The following is a 17,476-nucleotide window of genomic DNA, read 5'->3' as shown; positions in this document are numbered from 1 at the left end:
AGTAAAGTTGTGATCAGGCGTTGAAGCTGGCTGGTGGGACGCGTTTGTGTGGACGCGACGCGTAGAGTGGCCTCGTCTGGAGCCACTTTTAATACAGCCTCTGTATGCAGACAAATATCAATCATAACTGCACCGTCAGGCGCAACCAAATTAATCTAAATTGTGCGGAAGAAAAACATCATCATTTTGACTTGAGACGGACGAGGCACTTTTGTACATGTTATAGCCTCACTTACGGTTGCACCGCAGTGCTATCAGTTCCGTCATATAACATAGCATTTGCCCAAGATATCAATCACGATAACACTCAGTCAAAAACACCGATAATCACATCTAGCAATTCATTTTTAGAAAGGCCTCCACAAGCCACAGCTATTATCCGTGGCGTCATGAGATCAAGTAGTATTGGTGAGGCATGCTCTTTCTGTCCTCTCATGCTTCTGGCCCCCTCTCTGCAATATGGGCGTGTCCAGACTCATTCAAACCCCAGCCATGCATCTGCCCGTAGTTAATGGTTACACAACATTACAAATCAAACAATATTCTTCCCTTGCTCTTTCCTTTAATATCCGACAACGCGCTGTTGAAAGTAATAGGCCAAAAAAATTGCACCCCAAAACGAACCCCCGAGAAAACCTGATCAAGAGAAAAACGCCAAGGGCGGCACATACAGGCAGGCAGCCTTAATGATCTGCTTCCACTTCCCGCCCGCGCCCAACAGGATATCAAGAAAGAAATAAAAACGGAAAACGAAACCTAGCACCCCCGAAATAGATTGATTCGATCCACGCACATGCACTTTGCATCACCCAAGCTCCGAACTCCGAACCCCACACTAATGAAGCAGGTCCAGACCGCAATCGACCGCAGCCGGCGACACGCCGCTGCCGATGAAGGGCCAACCATAAAACGACGCCCATCCGCACATGCCGGTGCTTTTTTTTATTTGCTTCCACTCACTTTATCCCTTCAGACATTCGATGTCCTTCAAGCGCCATCTCGACGCAGACAGTGTAACCCTTCACGCAAAGTTGCCTTGCGAATTGTTAAGCCGTTGCCGCTTCTCTGGAGGACTTTCATGATCCGGCACCATCCGCCCCGACGGGCCGTCCATTCCCGCAGCGTACGCTGTCCGGCTACTGCCTGCCATCGGAAATGGTGCTGCACCATTCACCATGCCGTATCCGTGATCCGCTTCACCTTGCGGCATGCCATTGTTGGCCCAACTGTTCCCTGAGCCAGGCGTCGGGGCCTCCAGCTTGACTGGCGTTCCCCCGTCTATGAATCCTATAGCAGGCATGATAAACGCACCCGTGCCATCGGCCGTAGGCGGCGGATTCTTGAGCATGTGAGCGAGGTTTGTCTTTACTGACTTGAGCATTCCTTCCTTGGTGAAGGGCTTTGCTAGCACACCATTCATTCCTGTACAAGTTAGCTCGAGTCACACCCTGACGGTGTGGTTAGGACGCCTACCATGCTCAAAATACGAATTCACTTCATCCGGCCGGATGTTGGACGTCATGGCAATAATTGGCGTCGAAGGGCATTGCTGTCGGATATACATGCTAGCAGAAACACCGTCCAGCTTGGGCATAATGATGTCCATGAAAATCAGGTCAAAACGGTCTCGTGTCGGATTGTTCACCCGGTTAAATGCTTCGGCACCATCGGGCTACAACTTGTCAGCAATTTTTTTAACTGGCAGCGGCCATGCGAATGTTCGGCAGACTCACTGCATGTTCCACCTCGCACCCCATAGACCTGAGGAACTTTTTGCCAATCTTGGCGCAAGTGGGATCATCTTCGACGAGGAAAACGAGGGGTTTCCTGCCCCCCCAGATAGTCGGGGCTTCTCGCGAGTTGGTCGGCGCAGCGGCTCCCATAACGGGCGTGGGGACCCCCGAAGTCGGTGTGTGCTGTTGGGAGTGGTGATGATGGTCGACGAGTGCCGTGGCCGTGGCCGCGGCCGCCTCGCCGGGCATGGCATACGGGAGCTTCTGGATGTGGTCGGAAGCAAAGGGGTCGATACCAACGGTTTGGCCCACGGGGTAGACGGGGTATCGGCTGAGATCGGTGATGGGGTCGTGCAACATTGGCATGGTGACGGGAGTGATCATGGCGCTAGAGTCTGTCATGGGGCCATACACGTCGTGCAACCGCTCAAGCTCACGATCGGCAATGACGTTGGGTGTGACGCTAGCCAAGAGTTCGCGGGCTCGACGCAGCTCCGGTGCGATTTCCTCAGCGTCAGCCTGCGGGACGGCTCCGTTCGAGGCCATAGGACGGCTCATCATGGCATTTGTGCGGCCCGGGTAGCCTGTCAAATAGTTGAGCATCTCATGCTGGGCGCCTTTTTGGGCATTCAGCATCTTCTGGAGGGTCATAACCTCGTTGATGAGGAGTCTATTGGCTTGCGAGACTTCGCTAAAGAGCTCTTGCAGTTGCTGGACCTGCTGTTGCGTGGCGGTGAGCTGTTCGGAAATGACGCTGACGTGCTGGCTTGTGGTGAAATCTTCAGGCGGTTGAGGCTTCCTAGGCGCCGGTGCTTTCCGACGAATATTGTCGAGATCATCTTTGCTGTCTACACGAAAGTATGGGTGCTTGAACTCGAGGACCTAAGGAGATAACGGTGTCAGAGGGTATTGGAGTGGGATTTCGGGCCGGGGGGGGGGATGGCGTCGTACATTGCCACTGGGGTTCGAAGCATCGGCGTCAGCGGAGGGCTTGACTTTGTGGAAATCGTATTTGTTCAGTTGGCGGATAAAGCTGGACATGTTGCTGTGTTTGAAGTGCTTGGGGAGGATAGATCGGGTGAATTTCTCGCCCTGTTTGCGGTTAGCTGCGGCATGCAGAAGGCCTGAGGATTGATTGGCAAGACTGACTTCTTCGACGACAAAGGTGTCGCCGTCCTTTCCCCAGCGCGCGACGTCTTGGTGAGAGGGATCTTCCAACATTCTACAGGTAGTTAGTATCGGCGGGAAGCAACACGGACGAGGGCAGCATGTTGCATACTTGAAGAGCTTGCGGACCTGTAGCGAGGGGGGGTATTAGCGGCGCGAGGGGGGAGTGGTTGCGCGGTAGGCAGGAGAGTGGTGTCTTACAAATTCGCTCGCATTATTACCGGAGCCTTGAGGCTGGCCAGCGTCTGTGCCGGACATGATGGCTGAGAGGAGGTGAAAAGGGCGCAGAGGCGAGGTAGCAGCGTCGGCTCCTCGCAGGAGACGAGGCGGGCCAGGAGAAGGGTCGCCGAACAGACGAGGGCAAAGGGCGGGGAGAGTGGTATTTTCGGTATCGGAAACGAGGCAAGAAACGGTGTCACAGTGCGCGGAGGCAGTGAGGGTGATAAATGCGCGGATGCGTGGTCGGGAGTGTTGATGTTGACGGCCGAATAGGGATCGGAGGTTGGCAACCGGGGACGCCGAAGAGAAGGAAAGAGTCGATGGGGCGGACAAGCTGACCGTCGACAGCGGAAGGAAATGACGGGCGACACGGGCGCAATAGAGCGGTAGTCCAGCCAAAAGAGGGAACGAAGGCAAGCAATTGAACAAGAGGTTCGACGGAGGAGGTAGAGATTGTTGTCAGGGATTTACATGGGATGGAAAAAAAAAAGAAAAAAAAAAAAGGCCAGTTGAAGCGACCGGATAATAGCGGCGGGCGAAAAAAGGTCAGCCAAGGCGGCGAGTGTGGCGGCGGGCGGCGCGAGGCTTGATTGGTAGGCGAGGGCAGCCGTGGTAGTAATAAGGCAGGGAGGGTTGTGTAGATGGGTAGCGATCGTGATAGTAAGAGCGACAGAAAGGGGAAAAGCAGGTAGAATTTAAAAAATCGGATTCGAAATCGAAATCGAAACTCGAACAAAGATTGGCCGTATCTGGACACTGCGCTCCAAGATAATAATGGTAATAATGGTAACCAGCGTATTTAAGGAGCCAGCTGGGGCGGAGAGTTTGGTAGGCGAGGGGGTGGGGACTGATTGACTTGGATAAGGACCGAAAAAAAAAAGACGACTATAATGATGGTGATGACGAGGAGTGAGCTGGCGGTGGGAGGTAGAGAGCAGAGGGGGATTGGCGGGCAGGAGAGGGTTAGAGGAGGAGGGGGGAGGAGATGGAGGTTGTGCGGTGGTTGAGGTGCTTGCCTGGTGGTGAGGTGATGTGGATTGTCAAATGCGCGCACTGAGGAGGAGAGATATTCATAGGTGGCATCTTGCATAAGAACCTACTTCTGAAGCAAAACGTGCGCAGTCAGTGCCTGTACAGAGTGCAGCTACAGTACATAGCTACCGAATATCTACCAACTAAAATTCAGAGGCTGTATGATGTTGCATGTTATAGCCTGCAGTACTGGTAGGTTTGTACTTGCAGCAGTTTGCATGGATCAAGGCTGCAGAAGCTGGCTCGGTACGGTACAGATTATGTATCCGTACGGTACATGCGGATTCAATGACCCAGACAGCGGAAGTCTTTGTATGCTAAAAATATGATTATTTTAATTTAGTCAACACAACAAATAGTCTTGTTTCTTCTTCTAAATCCCCATACTGCCACCTACCTATGTACCTATTCAAGCACGTACACACGTACCTATGTATGTACAACATAGCTCACACCTATGTATGTATGTATATAGGTATGTGCCTGCTAATGTACCTTGTAGCGCAGGTACCTCGTCCCATACCAGCCTGCCTTGCCAGGTCAAGTATCAACATTAATCCTCTGCCCTGCCACATCACATCTGCAATGAGCAAACGAATATTGCTGTTACCCCTGTAAACATTTGACTGGTCAAGCCACAATCTGCCTTCGCTTGTCTTTGTAGGCGGCCTTGCTCTCCAGACGACAAACGCCGGCATCAACACCATCAACCCCATCACCATTACCACATTACCATCGACGCTCACCATCAGAATCATCACCAAATACTCTCTTCGACTCCAAGGTACTTCTGTGCTGCCCAGGATTACCATGTGTTTCTCTCCCCACCTCGACTCGTAATACCAACACAACGCCGCACCTCACCTCGGTCCTCTAACTAACTCGTCGTTTATTAGATGCTCCTCCTCTGCTCGTCCTGCATCACCGCCCCATCCATCTCTCTGCGCTATTGCTCGCCAAACTCGTCAATCTAACCCTCATTGGCCAGCCGGCTGCTCTCGTGCTTCTGCCTGACAGCAACCCCATCCTCGCTCCACTGAGGCTGCTTGATGGCGCCCAGTTCCACCACCAAGAAGCATCCATCGTCAACTACTCCATACTGTGAATGTACAGCCTCGCGCCCTCGCACGGCTACAAGGCAGGAATCACCACAAGAAAGCCCCATTGCATCTCCTTTTTTTCACGACATTTCACTTTACTGATGTAAATGCTCGACGCCAGTTTGGCAATCCTTGCCCGGCGCAAATCTCTCCGTCGCATCGATCTAAGAATTCTCCGCCTGCGCAATTTCTTTCTCGCGCCCTACGAGTTAGTTACCACCGCAAATCTGCGTCCCCCATTGGGAGACCAGCATTCAAACCTTAATTTTTTCTTTTCATTCACGCGCCCTTCACTCAATTACTCCTGTTAATTTTCCTCTTGACCACCACTCTCAATACGCCCTCAACACCACCATCAAGTTACGATGTCGCCATCCCCCCAACGCAATTTTCTCGTGAGCGTCCAGATTCCCTGCTGCTTCGCATCGCCAACCCAAGTACGAACTAGTAGTACATACATACTTCTTACTATATGTATGTGTAGAAAAAAGTGGCGCAAATTACCCCGCCTTTGCCCCTGAACTAGTTGTAGCCATTTGCTTTGTCCATTGAACGAAAAGTTCACTGATTGCTTGCCACTGTTCTTTTGAGATTGACTTAATTATCTCTATATTTAAGTCTTCTTTATCATCTATACTAGGCATTTAGTATATCTCCTATATGTCTTAGGCCGTCTTAATACTTATAATAATACTTATATATAGAGGCTTTTAATATTTAATAAGTATATGTAGTTTATATATGCATAATTTACTATTAATAGAATACTTATATAGCCTTCTAAAACACTATAGCCCTTTAGGCATTTACTGTATAGCTTAGTGTTTACTTAACCGTATAAGTATATAAGAATAGTATTGATGTTTTAGGTGCGCGTTAGAACTAGCTGTGGTATTGTGCTTCGGCCTTAGTGTGGTGTTGTGTTTAGCTTAATTATGCGTTGTTGAGAGAAATTGCCTTAAACCTTTTGCCCACGTTTAAATTGATGCTCTTGTATCTCTAAGAGGACCCATTATGTAAGCTTAGTTTCATCTGTAGGCTGTATTATTAAATGTTGTTATTATTAATTTAGGATTAAGGATAAAAGAGTAAAGTAACTACTAAAAACCTCGATTTTACTAATAAGTGTAATATCGTTTAAGTATATAGGTATACTACCCTCTTAGGTGTATATAGTGGGAAAAAATGAGGCAAAGCAGTGCATACGACCTAAAAAATCCATTTGAGCCATTTTGCCTTGTCGACCGCCGTACTTACCTTGTACATACTGTACATATATACATACATACATACATACATACAGAAACTTGGTTCCGCCTAGGTGTGCTGTGGACCCCCTAGTACGATGTGCCGCCCGCCCCGGGAGCAGACCTCGTGTCGATCGAAAAGGACGCGCCATCCCTCATCAACCAAACCACGTACATGGTACACGCCTAGTCGCTACCATCATAACATCATACCCCGTTTCTGTTTCTGTTTCTCATCTTGCTTGCAAGGCAATAGGCTGAGCCTCCTCGTCTCAACTCTATCCCAACCGTCGCTCTGGTCTACGAAGACGCCGAACACGCTCAGCAGCCTGGCAGCCTGGCTAGTTGGTGTCTCGGATCCCGCCGTAAATACCACACACACACACTCCATGCCACACTCACAGGCATGCACCCTGTCGTGTCTCAAATCAGCGACCGCGTTCGCTTGTCCAGCATTCTGGAATGTTGCCGCGACTGGACAGTCTCCCCACGCACGCTGCCGTCTTCAAGACCCTGCGACATCTGACAGGTCGCTTGTCTCTGGCGGTTCTGCATCCATTTATCTGCAGTGAATCCATCGCCAGACACTGGTGGGGGCCAGTTTACCACAATCTCATATTTTCTTTTGCATAATTGAAACTTCTGGTACTAGTACATGTGAGTTATGAGATGACCACCTGGAGACTTTGGCCGGACATTTTTACAGCCCATTGGTACATGAGTCCGTAATAAGTCGCGCTCCACAGACTGCACCACCAGCCCTCGTTCAGTTCCATGGGAAGTTGGGAGCGGAACCAGAACCCCGGGTTCGAGGCTACAGATCCATGTCTCTAATCTCGGTGACTGTCACTCGGTGACTGGCGGTGAGTCCAACACTATCGCACTTGGAGCCGCCACGCCGCAACTGAAACGAGAGGAACTCGCTTGTAGCCGAGCGCCTGATGTTGCCTCCCACGGTTACTATACCATAACCCGGAGAGAAACCCATTCGTGCAACGTACCAAGTGTGCGCATGGCGATACTTGCTGCCTGCGGCTGCAATAGCAGCTCGACCTGATTGGCTCTCATCCAACGTCTGTTCAACCTGGCACTGTGGCAACGCACAGTAAACACACTGCGTCGCACGCCAACTTTGTAGAACACAAGGCCATCAGTGATTGTATTCGGGAACCATGCCTCGCGTTGAGTGGTTTATCAATCCCCTCGCCTGACACAAATATGTCGCCATTTACAATCTCAAAATTAGCATCCATGGCTCAGAACTGGCCAAGATAAGCCGCTCGTGGCTCGCACCGCCTTCAGTCGCAATGTCGAGCGATGCTCCGACTTCAAACAACGTCAGACTGCGCCTTGTATATCGCTTCCTGGACTGTGATCTTGTGGAGAATGCACTCTTCCTCCTCGATCGTCTACATGCGCAGGATCCTGACAACGCGTGCTGGGTCCATCTTCGGTCCCTGTGCTGTCTACGACTTGCTCGCTATGCCGCCGCGTACGAATACAGCCGCGCCGAGGCCGCTCGTGGCAAACATACTGGCTGCGTGTATGTATTTGCCCAGGCGTGTCTGCACCTCAACTTGCCCCGCGACGGCATTCCTGCGTTGCAGAGAGTGCTGCACCAAAGTATGGAGTTCCCCAAGCCCTACCCATGTTTGTCGTTCGGCGCAGAACATCTTTATATTAATATGCACGCGCGTAGAGATACCTGAGGCTGCGGCGGAAAGATTCATTCCTAATGCAGCGGCACTAAGTTGCATCCTCGGAAAACTGCACAGAGCCAACGACGATGTGCGAAACGCGGCCGATGCTTACTCCGGAGCCCTAGAAGCTTATCCGTTCATGTGGGATGCATTCACCGATCTCTGTGATTTCGGTCCGTCTACTGTTCCTCCTCGATCATTATTTGTCACTGACTAGCATAGGCGCGAATTTGAATTTGTCAAACATCTTCCAGCTCATGGCCACTGACCCTCCAAGAGCACCAGCAATTTCATCGGCGCCTGTAAGCACGCCCCCCTCGATCTATGAGGAGGACGAGGAGATGGAGAATTATACATACACGGTTTCTAGACCGGTTATGCCTCAGCCAAGGGCACAGACGCCTGCAAAGAGAAAGCAAGATGCGGCCATGGACGTTGCTTCCCCCAGGCAGCCAGCGTTACAGTCCCCTGATCCAACATCGACTGCAGTTCTCGTCCCTCGGCGAGGGAGTTCTCAGTCAAGTTCACACCCATCTCTTACCCAGCGCGGTGACCTCGGAAATGGCAGACGGCGGCCTCGCGTGATACTTGAGCCAAAATCTCGAAAGACGCATACAGACACTCAACCAGGTGTGTCGCCACCACGCCCCCCAGAAGCAACACATGATACCAAGACAAGACGGGGTAAATTGGCGGCGGCCAGTCCGATCCAACCTCACTCTGCCCCAATAGTCCCCGGCGAGGAACTGAAGTCTCTCTGCGACCAGTTTCTCAAGCTAGGGACGGCATACTACCACCTGACGCGCTTCCAGCCCCGCGCATGTCTCGATGCCCTCACTAGCCTGGATGTCGAGCAGCAGGCCACACCGTGGGTTCTAGCCAAGACGGCGCGGGCGCACTACGAGATGATGGCCTATACGTCGGCGCGGTCAGCCTTTGAAACTCTGCGCGCGTCCTGGACGTCCTGGACCGAGGATCTGGAGGTGCACGCCGCTGCCCTCTGGCACCTCGGCGACGACGTACGGCTCGCCCACCAAGCACATGATCTGACCGAACACCACCGCCTGTCCCCGCAAGCCTGGTGCGCCGCTGGCTGCGCCATGTCTCGCGCGGGGCGGCAGCAGGATGCAATCGCCAGCTTCCGCCGCGCCGCGCAGCTCCGGCCGCCACTCGCCCGTGCCTACTCTCTCCTCGGCCACGAGCATTTCGATTGTGAGGAGTACGACGAGGCAAACTGGGCCTTTCGGCGCGCGCTCCAAGTCGACGCCCGACACTACGTCGCCTGGGTCGGTCTCGGCCGCGTGCAGGAGCGGCTCGGCGCGCCGGAACGTGCGTTGCGCTACTATCTTGGGGCGCAAAAGATCAGTCCTGATAATGGAGTGGTGCTGACCAACATTGCAAGGGTGAGTTGTGTACTGATTTTCTGTCTCTTGCGTCAGGGTTTTTTTCTTCTGAGTTGATGTGCTGACTTGACAGATCTACGATGTGCTGGGTCTTCCCGAGCTGGGATTGCGCTTCATCCGGCGCTCACAGGTGCACGCTTCCGTCCGGCTGGCCGTCTTCACAAAGGTGCAGACGGCGAAGCTTCTGCTGCGGGTCAAGGAGCCTGAAGATGCCGCGAGGGAGCTGAACGCCGCGCTGGAGATGGCCCCGGATAACGCGGAGATACACCTCCTCCTTGGCCAAACGGTCATGGAGGCGGGCAGATCAGGCTTGAAAGAGGTTCTTCAGCGGTTTACCGTTGCTTTGAGCCTGCGCCCTCATGTAAGTAGGCTCCGCGTGCGGTTGGACTTTAGCTGACAGGTTGGTAGAGCAGGGTCATCAAAGACGCAATTGCGAGCTTGACATCCCCCGCGAAAGACGCGTAGGATAACTAGGTGGAATACGTAGTACTTTGCTGTTTTGCTTGTTTGTGGCATGGAAAGTGTTTTGCTGGGCTTGTGGTGATTTCTGTGATTTTTGTGATTTCTGTGCGTTCTTCAAGCTTTACATCATGAGTCACAGCAGAATTGGCAGATATCGCAATTATCAAATAGACTCAGACAAGAAAAAAAAAAGAAAAAAGAAAAAGAAAACCTTAAATCTAAGGACGTCCCTGGCCGGCCTACTAGCTGAGAGCGCGATCATATAAATATTCCAATATTTAGAGTTGACTACAGGGTAAGCTACGCAGCCCCACGCACAAGGCAGCCCACTTCAACCTTGAACCACCATGGATTTTGAGTCACAACCCACTTCTCGACATCTTCATCCTCAATCTTTGGCCTGCATTGGTTCACGCTGTGCGTTCTCCTCGCGTCAAAATGTCGCAAAAGGGAAAAGGCAGCGCCGGCTCGGGCAAGGGCAAAAAGCCCGCCAAATCGGGCGCCGAAAGCAAGGGCGAGGACGTCCTTCAGGCGGTGGTAAGTGCTATGCCATAACCGCGGGGCAATTAATTCTCGATTAACCAGGAAGCTGCTAGATCCTTGCCGACTCATTTCAAGACAGATTCAAGCCATTCACCATCGGCAAACCGAGAGTACGAACCCAACACCATCCGACACCATCCCACAACGCCATGTACTGACCAACCACCGCAGTGTCTTCTCCCCCTCGGCAACACGCCACTGATTGAGTACACCCTCGAGTTCCTGGCCATGAATGGCGTCAACGAAGTCTACCTGTACTGCGGGGCCAACACGGACGCGGTCGAAGAGCACATTAACCGGTCGCGGTGGTCGACGGCCTCGAAATCCTCACCCTTTTCGCTCATCCAGTTCATCCGGGTCGCGGACGCGCGGTCGGCGGGTGATGTCCTACGAGACCTGGACACGCGGTCGCTCATCGACGGCGACTTCATCCTGGTGCACGGCGATCTGGTGTCCAACTTGCCGCTGGACGCGGTGCTGGCGGCGCACCGGCGACGGCGCGAGGAGAGCGCCCTCAACATCATGACGTGCGTGCTGCGCGGCGGCGGGCCGGACGCGCACCGCACAAAGGCCCGCGGCATCACGCCCATCTTTGTCATTGACAACAAAACACAGCGCTGCCTGCACTACGACGAGATGAGCGCGCTCGGCGGCGGTGGTAGCGGGCACCGCACGCTGCTGGACCCGGCCATCCCCGAGGAGCTCTCCACCGACTTTGACGTGCGCGCCGACCTCATTGACGCGCAGGTCGACATTTGCACGCCCGAGGTGCTCGCGCTGTGGTCCGAGAGCTTCGACTACGAGCTCCCGCGGCGCAACTTCCTCCACGGCGTCCTCAAGGACTGGGAACTCAACGGCAAGATGATTTACGCGCACGTGGTCGACGAGGACGGCGGCTACGCCGCGCGCGCCAGCGACCTGCGCATGTACGACGCCGTCAGCCGCGACGTCCTCGGCCGCTGGACCTTCCCGCTGATCCCCGAGAACAACCTGGCGCCCGGCGCTGCGTACCGCGCGCACCCGGGCGGCGTCGTCATCGAGCAGAGCGCGTGGCACGCATCGAGCGCGCGCCTACGCAACTCCATCGTCGGCGACCGCGCATCCATCGGCCCCGGCGCCACCGTCACAAACTGCGTCATCGGTAGCGGCTGCGTCATCGCCGCTGGCGCCACCCTCACCGACGCCTTCCTCTGGAACGATGTCGCCGTCGACGAGGGCGCCACCGTCACGCACGCCATCCTCGCCGACGGCGTCAAGATCGGCAAGGGCGCGACCGTCCAGCCTGGCGCGCTGCTGTCGTTTGGCGTGCGCATCGGCGACGGCATGACCGTCCCGGAGGACACGGCCATCTCGACGCTCTCGGCGCTCGGCAAGCCCGTCACCGCCGACGTCGCGCTCGTCGGTGCCGACGGCGACGGCGCCGCCTTCCACGACCCCGAGGCCGACGAGCTCGAGGATGACGACCCGGCGCGCCTACAGCGGACGCTGATCTACTCGACGGCGGGCTTCAACGTGTCGACCTCGTCGGTGTCGACGCTCGCCTCCGAAGCCTACTCGGACGACGACTCCTCCGACGGCGGCGGGGTCGGTGGCGGTGGCGACACGGCGGAGGACGCCGCCGACCGGGAGGCGGCCGCCAGCAAGGCCTCTTTCCACGCCGACGCCGTGCACGGGCTGCTCGACGCGCTGCGCGCCGCCTCGGGCGACTTTGACTCGGCCAAGCTCGAGTTCATGGGCCTGCGCCTTGCCAACAACGCCTCGGACGAGATGATGCGCCGCGCCGTGGCCACCGCGTTCGCGCGGCGCGCCGCAAGGCCGCGGAGACGGCGCTCACCGCGCGCGGGGGCGCGGTCCGGTTCGTCGACGAGGTGGGCGTCGGCGGCGCGGGCGAGCCGGAGCAGGTAGCGTTTGCGCTGGCGACGCAGGCGGCGCTGGGCGAGGTCGTGCAGGAATCCGGGCTGGACGCGGCGAGGGCGGGCACGGTGCTGGCGGCGCTGATGCAGCAGCTGTACGCGCTCGACGTGCTGGAGGAGGAGGGCATCCTGGCGTGGTGGGAGGACGGGCGCGCCGCGGCGGAGGGCACGATGGCGGCGCTGAGGGACAAGTGCAGGGTGCTGGTGGAGTGGCTGGAGAACGCGGAGGAGGAGGAGGAGGAGGAGGACGACGACGACGACGACGATGACAGTGACGATGATGACGAGTAGTAGGCTACAGGATAAGAAGACGAAGAAGGAACAAAACGGGGATAGTTGCACGATTTGGAAAAAATACCGAGCAAGTATAGCAAGTAGCAGCGCGTCTTCTGCGTGGGCTTGTCCTGAAAATGACGTGGATGAAAGGGATGTAAATACCAAGGAATTAAAAAGTACAGCACACAGCATGAACCTGCGGTGCATGTGAATTAAATCATTGATAGCTTATGCTACTGGATGCTATCCGTCTCTGTGTCTCTCTCTGTAACAGTTTTTCGTCTTTCTGTCTCTGTACAGTCACTCCGTCTCTGCCCGTATCTCTCTGTACATGCAATGAAACCGTGATACGTAAAACAATCGTCCAAGAACGCCCGGTATGAAAAACTACAATCAGACAACTGCCCCGTGGCAGCCCATGAAAGCCAAATGAAAGCCAAGCCCTTGTTTTCCGCTCTTGGGTTCCCTTGTACATAATGAAAAAGAAAGCCAAGTTGGGGGATATCGAACACACATCTTCCTTCCTTCCACCACCTGCACCTCTTTACAAGCAGGATTTACCCAACCACCGGTCTCAGACCCTGCTCAGTAATAGCTCTGCAGGTCCGTCACGTGGTTGCCGCCGCCGCGACCGCCGTTTTTGCCCTTGCCGCCGCGCGGACCGGTCGGCGCGTTGGCCGGCGGCTGCGCGTTGGTGTCGTCGTAGTTCACCTCGGCGGGCGCGGGGTTGCGGGAGCCGACGTCGTCGAGCGACCGGTAGTGCGCGAACCCGCCGCGTCCTTTGCCCTTATTCTTGCCGCCGCGTCCCCCGCGAGCCGAGCCCGCGCCGCCTCGACCGCCGCGACCTCCTCCTCTGCCCCCGCGCCCGGCATTAGCCGCCGCCGCAGCATCCGCGGCGGGTTGTCTGGGCGGGTTCCAGTCGTCGTCGTTGTGTTTCCGCTTGGTGCTAGCGCGGACACCGCCGCCTCTGCCACCGCCGCCTCTGCCACCGCCGCTGCCGCCGCTGTTATTTTTATTACCACGGTAGCTGTTGCTGTTGCTGCTGGCAAACAAGCTTGCGTACTCGTCCTCGCGCGGGTCGTCAGCCTCAACGCGCAGCACCGCCTTCTCGCCGACGGTCGTGGTAAAGGTGAAGCGACGCTCGGGGGGCAGGGCGGACCACGTATTGATCTTGGCGGCGTCGGCCGGGCGCGCGCCCTTCTTGCAGGCGAGCACGACGACCGGGATGGGGCTATCGGTGTGGTAGGGGGCGGTGGCCGGGACGGGCGTCACGCAGGCGGCCCAAAGGGAGTTCTGAAGGCAGGCGGTGCCTGTGACTTGCCACGTCATCGTGGCGCCGAGGCCCCCGACCTTGGCGAGAATGGGCTTGGGGCACGGTCGCGGGACGATGACGATGTTGGTCCCGTGGAGGCGTACCGAGTTGTCACCTGGTCGCGTAGGAATCGTTGGCATGAGGGCAATTAGTCGGTCGGCATCGGCGCGTGGAATTCCGTAACTGGCGAAGAAGACGGTCTTCTTGATGCGTAGTGCGTCGGGCCGTAGGTGCGGCGGCTGCTGCTGGAGGGCCGCGTTGTGCTCGTTGACCATGCGTTGGACCTGCGCGACCTCGACGACGGGGTCGAGCGCGACCTGAGCGTCGGTGACCTGGATGACCTCGGCGCGGATGGGTCCTCGAGTGGGTTGCGCGCGCTGGGCATCGTTGTAGTCGTTGAGAAAGTCGCGGAAGCCTTGGGTATGCGCGGGGCGGTCTTCGTAGATGCGGATCTCGTCGGCGTGGCGGTACGTCTCGACGAGGTCGGTGAGCAGCGCCTGCTTGAACTTCATGGTGCTGGAGAATTTTTGGTGGTCGGGCCCGACCTGGGGCTTGAGGCAGAGCATATCAAAGTCGAGTCGCTTGCTGGCGACAATGCGACGGATGAGATCGGCGAAGCGCTGCTCGCCGCGGCCAGTCAGCAGCACGCACAGCGCGTCAGGCTGCTGAGCGGTCAGGCGCACGAGCTCGACGATCTTTTCATTCCAGAAGCCCTCCCAGGCTCGTGCTTCCTCGCGCTCGAGGCCGAGGCCGGTGGCGCCGAGGATGCGGTTGTCGTGCCACCAGCCGCTGTTGATGAATGCGTCCTGCCTGGACAACATGCCGATCGTAGAGCCAGTCCACAGAGAGGAGTTGGGGAGGGGAGTTTTGAAGACTAGTTTTTCGCCGTGTGGTTAGAGAAGAGACGAGGATGGTCGGCTTCGAGGTGAGTGGAGGGAACGTACGCGTATTGTCAAAGTCGTAGACGTGGAGGGCGGATATCTTGTCGACAGCTGGGGCAGGTCAGTCAGCCTTGTTGTTGTCCGTTTGTTTGTTCAACGCCCCAACGGCCGTCGAATCGGCAACGAACCAGGAAGCGTCTTGTTGAGGCTGGACCAGCGACCGAGGGCGGTGACAGTGAGTTGGCCGCGCTTCTGGCCGGCGCCATTGTAGTGGGCAAACGCGGAGGCGGCAGCCATGGCGCGCGGCGGCGAGGAAATTAGGCGTCTGGAGCCGGCGAGCGCAGCAATCATGAAACGGTGGTCTATGATGGTTGGTTGCTTGTGGGGGGATATCTCCGCGGTCGTAACTGGTCGGCCGCCCGACGACTCGTCGATGGCGGGTGTCGTCGTGCGTCGATGGTGGGAAGATGGATCGAGGTTAAGTAAGTGATGTCAAGTGAGGCTCAAAAAAAGCTGGGATCCAGCTGGTTGGGGTTGGAGTGGGGCGATGCAACAAACAATGCAGCTGCACTTCGTATACATACATACATACATACACACATAACTACATACATTGACCTGCTTCTTTTCTTTTACGTATATCCAACTACATAATTTCCATCAGATCAACTCCCGATTAACCATGCTGAGAATGGCAGACTCTACATCTTTCTTTACCTGCCCAAATCAGCACGGCCGAGTGACTCAACCGGGAAGCTTCGACTCTCTCTCTACCCCACCATTTTAGGCACTACCAGCAGTCCGGCGTGTATAAATAAGGACGGCGGCATCCTACGAATACCATGTTAGCTATATCCTCATCGCAAGTTATATCAGTGTACACGCAGACCTATACATCATGCCACCGCTCGGAATCCGCATCGCCCGCCTCCAGCCCGAGGACATCCCCTTCGCCGCGCGCCTCGCCGGCCAGGCGTTTGCCAGCGACCGGCAAACCCAGATGAAGGCGCTGGGCGAGGAAGAGCCCTTCGACATGGAAAAGTACACTCTCGAGAGCATGCCCGCCCACCTGACCTCGCGCACATGCCACGTCATCAAGGCTGTCGACGAGGCGACCGGCGAGATCATGGGCGTGTGCAACTGGGGCATCAAGGGGTTCGTGCCGGAGCGGCTGCCGCTATTTGAGGAGCGCGTGGCCGAGGCGGCGGCGGCAGAAGCCAAGCCGAAAGCGGAGCCGAAAAAGGAAGAAGAAGACGAAGAAGAAGAAAAGAAGGAGGACAAGCAGGAGGAGACGGACCCCATCAAACGCCTGGTCGCCCTCACCGACGCCGACATGCAGGCCTGGATGGCCGAGGTCATGCCGCCGGGCACCCGGTGCCTGTTCATCATCGGGCTGACCGTCGCGCCGGCGCACCAGGGCCGGGGCGTCGGCGGCGCGCTGCTGCGCTGGGGCACGCGCGTGTGCGACGAGGCCGGCGTCTTCGCGTGGGTGCACGCCTCGGACCCGTCGTGGGGCGCGTACCGCAAGGCCGGCTTCGAGGTCGTCCGCAGCCTGGACCTGGACCTGGACGCCTACGCGCCGTGCCCGCCGCCGGCTAGCGAGAGGGAGGGCGCGCGCTGGGGGCACTACGTGTTTCGGTACATGAAGTATCTGCCCAGGCCCAAGGAGGAAGGGAAGGAGTGAAGAAGGGAAGAGGAGAGCGGGTCGGGTGTATGAAGAAGGATGGGAGGTGAAGATGGGAGGGGAATAGGATGGAGATGGGCTACTGCACATCGATGCGCCGGATGCGGTGGGTAAGGATTGGTGACATGTTGGTATATATGATATATGATGGCTGCTAGAGACAACATGGGTAACGGTTCCTATGACGAAGATAGATGGATGGCTGGGGTCAATGTGTGACGGACAAAAGCGAGGTCCCTGGCAATCCATCTTGTCAACTTTCTCGATTCCCGTGTAGCCGCATTCGGCATTTTCCCGATGCCAGATCTGCATTTGCTGCACTCAACAGGGTCCGTTCCCATTAATCATCCTCCCCAATGGATGCCCCTGTATCCGTTCAGTCAGCCGTTGCTGCCCAAGAGGCCGCCGACACTTGACATGTGCCAAAACACCAAGACACTCCCCCGCATGTCTCTCCGAACCCCGGCACTAATAAGAAAAGATGGCCCATCGTACAGATAGCACGCAGGGCTGCCGAGATGCGTTCTCTCAGCCGGCCTGGGTGTCCTGTCCTTTCCACTTCCTGGGACTCTCTTTCTTTTCCTTGCGGGGGCGTGCTGTGCTCCGAACCCCTGCAGCATATCGCAACAGGTTTGAATGAGGAGGGATGCGTTTGGTGGAGAGAGAACTGACAAGCCGCCAAGACAACGGGAAAGGATGGATGTTTGGATGGTGATTGGGCCATTCTGCGAAAGGATGAGAGTATAGTCAAAGGCAAGAAAGGCAAAGAGGACAGACAGAACGAATCTGAGGTTGAGCCGTCTT

General features: G+C 56.1%; 5 protein-coding genes across 5 annotated transcripts; 3 read left to right on the top strand and 2 right to left on the bottom strand.

Moving 5' to 3' along the window:
• Nucleotides 1-1,021: 1,021 nt before the first annotated feature.
• ISF_00526 (Signal transduction response regulator, SKN7-like protein) lies at nucleotides 1,022-3,158 on the bottom strand (the record flags this gene model as incomplete). The annotated part of the gene is made up of 6 exons (XM_018844133.1): nucleotides 1,022-1,422; nucleotides 1,474-1,672; nucleotides 1,734-2,615; nucleotides 2,685-2,955; nucleotides 3,013-3,029; nucleotides 3,102-3,158. The coding sequence occupies 6 exons, from the start codon at nucleotides 3,156-3,158 to the stop codon at nucleotides 1,022-1,024; spliced, it is 1,827 nt and encodes a 608-aa protein (XP_018708583.1).
• A 4,647-nt stretch (nucleotides 3,159-7,805) lies between these two features.
• Nucleotides 7,806-10,066, top strand: ISF_00525 (Tetratricopeptide-like helical; the record flags this gene model as incomplete). Its single annotated transcript, XM_018844132.1, has 4 exons — nucleotides 7,806-8,121; nucleotides 8,931-9,601; nucleotides 9,675-9,962; nucleotides 10,010-10,066. The coding sequence occupies 4 exons, from the start codon at nucleotides 7,806-7,808 to the stop codon at nucleotides 10,064-10,066; spliced, it is 1,332 nt and encodes a 443-aa protein (XP_018708582.1).
• A 435-nt stretch (nucleotides 10,067-10,501) lies between these two features.
• Nucleotides 10,502-12,810, top strand: ISF_00524 (eIF4-gamma/eIF5/eIF2-epsilon; the record flags this gene model as incomplete). Its single annotated transcript, XM_018844131.1, has 4 exons — nucleotides 10,502-10,600; nucleotides 10,660-10,716; nucleotides 10,778-12,461; nucleotides 12,512-12,810. 4 exons carry the CDS (start codon nucleotides 10,502-10,504, stop codon nucleotides 12,808-12,810), a joined length of 2,139 nt encoding a protein of 712 aa, XP_018708581.1.
• A 570-nt stretch (nucleotides 12,811-13,380) lies between these two features.
• On the bottom strand, nucleotides 13,381-15,285 carry ISF_00523 (hypothetical protein; the record flags this gene model as incomplete). Its single annotated transcript, XM_018844130.1, has 3 exons — nucleotides 13,381-14,981; nucleotides 15,052-15,099; nucleotides 15,177-15,285. The coding sequence occupies 3 exons, from the start codon at nucleotides 15,283-15,285 to the stop codon at nucleotides 13,381-13,383; spliced, it is 1,758 nt and encodes a 585-aa protein (XP_018708580.1).
• A 601-nt stretch (nucleotides 15,286-15,886) lies between these two features.
• Nucleotides 15,887-16,672, top strand: ISF_00522 (Acyl-CoA N-acyltransferase; the record flags this gene model as incomplete). Its single annotated transcript, XM_018844129.1, has 1 exon — nucleotides 15,887-16,672. The coding sequence occupies one exon, from the start codon at nucleotides 15,887-15,889 to the stop codon at nucleotides 16,670-16,672; it is 786 nt and encodes a 261-aa protein (XP_018708579.1).
• Nucleotides 16,673-17,476: the final 804 nt, after the last annotated feature.

This window comes from Cordyceps fumosorosea, assembly GCF_001636725.1.
Source record: "Cordyceps fumosorosea ARSEF 2679 chromosome Unknown scaffold_1, whole genome shotgun sequence".
NCBI classification, from domain to species: domain Eukaryota; kingdom Fungi; phylum Ascomycota; class Sordariomycetes; order Hypocreales; family Cordycipitaceae; genus Cordyceps; species Cordyceps fumosorosea.
This window is presented reverse-complemented; position numbering and strand designations above follow the sequence as displayed.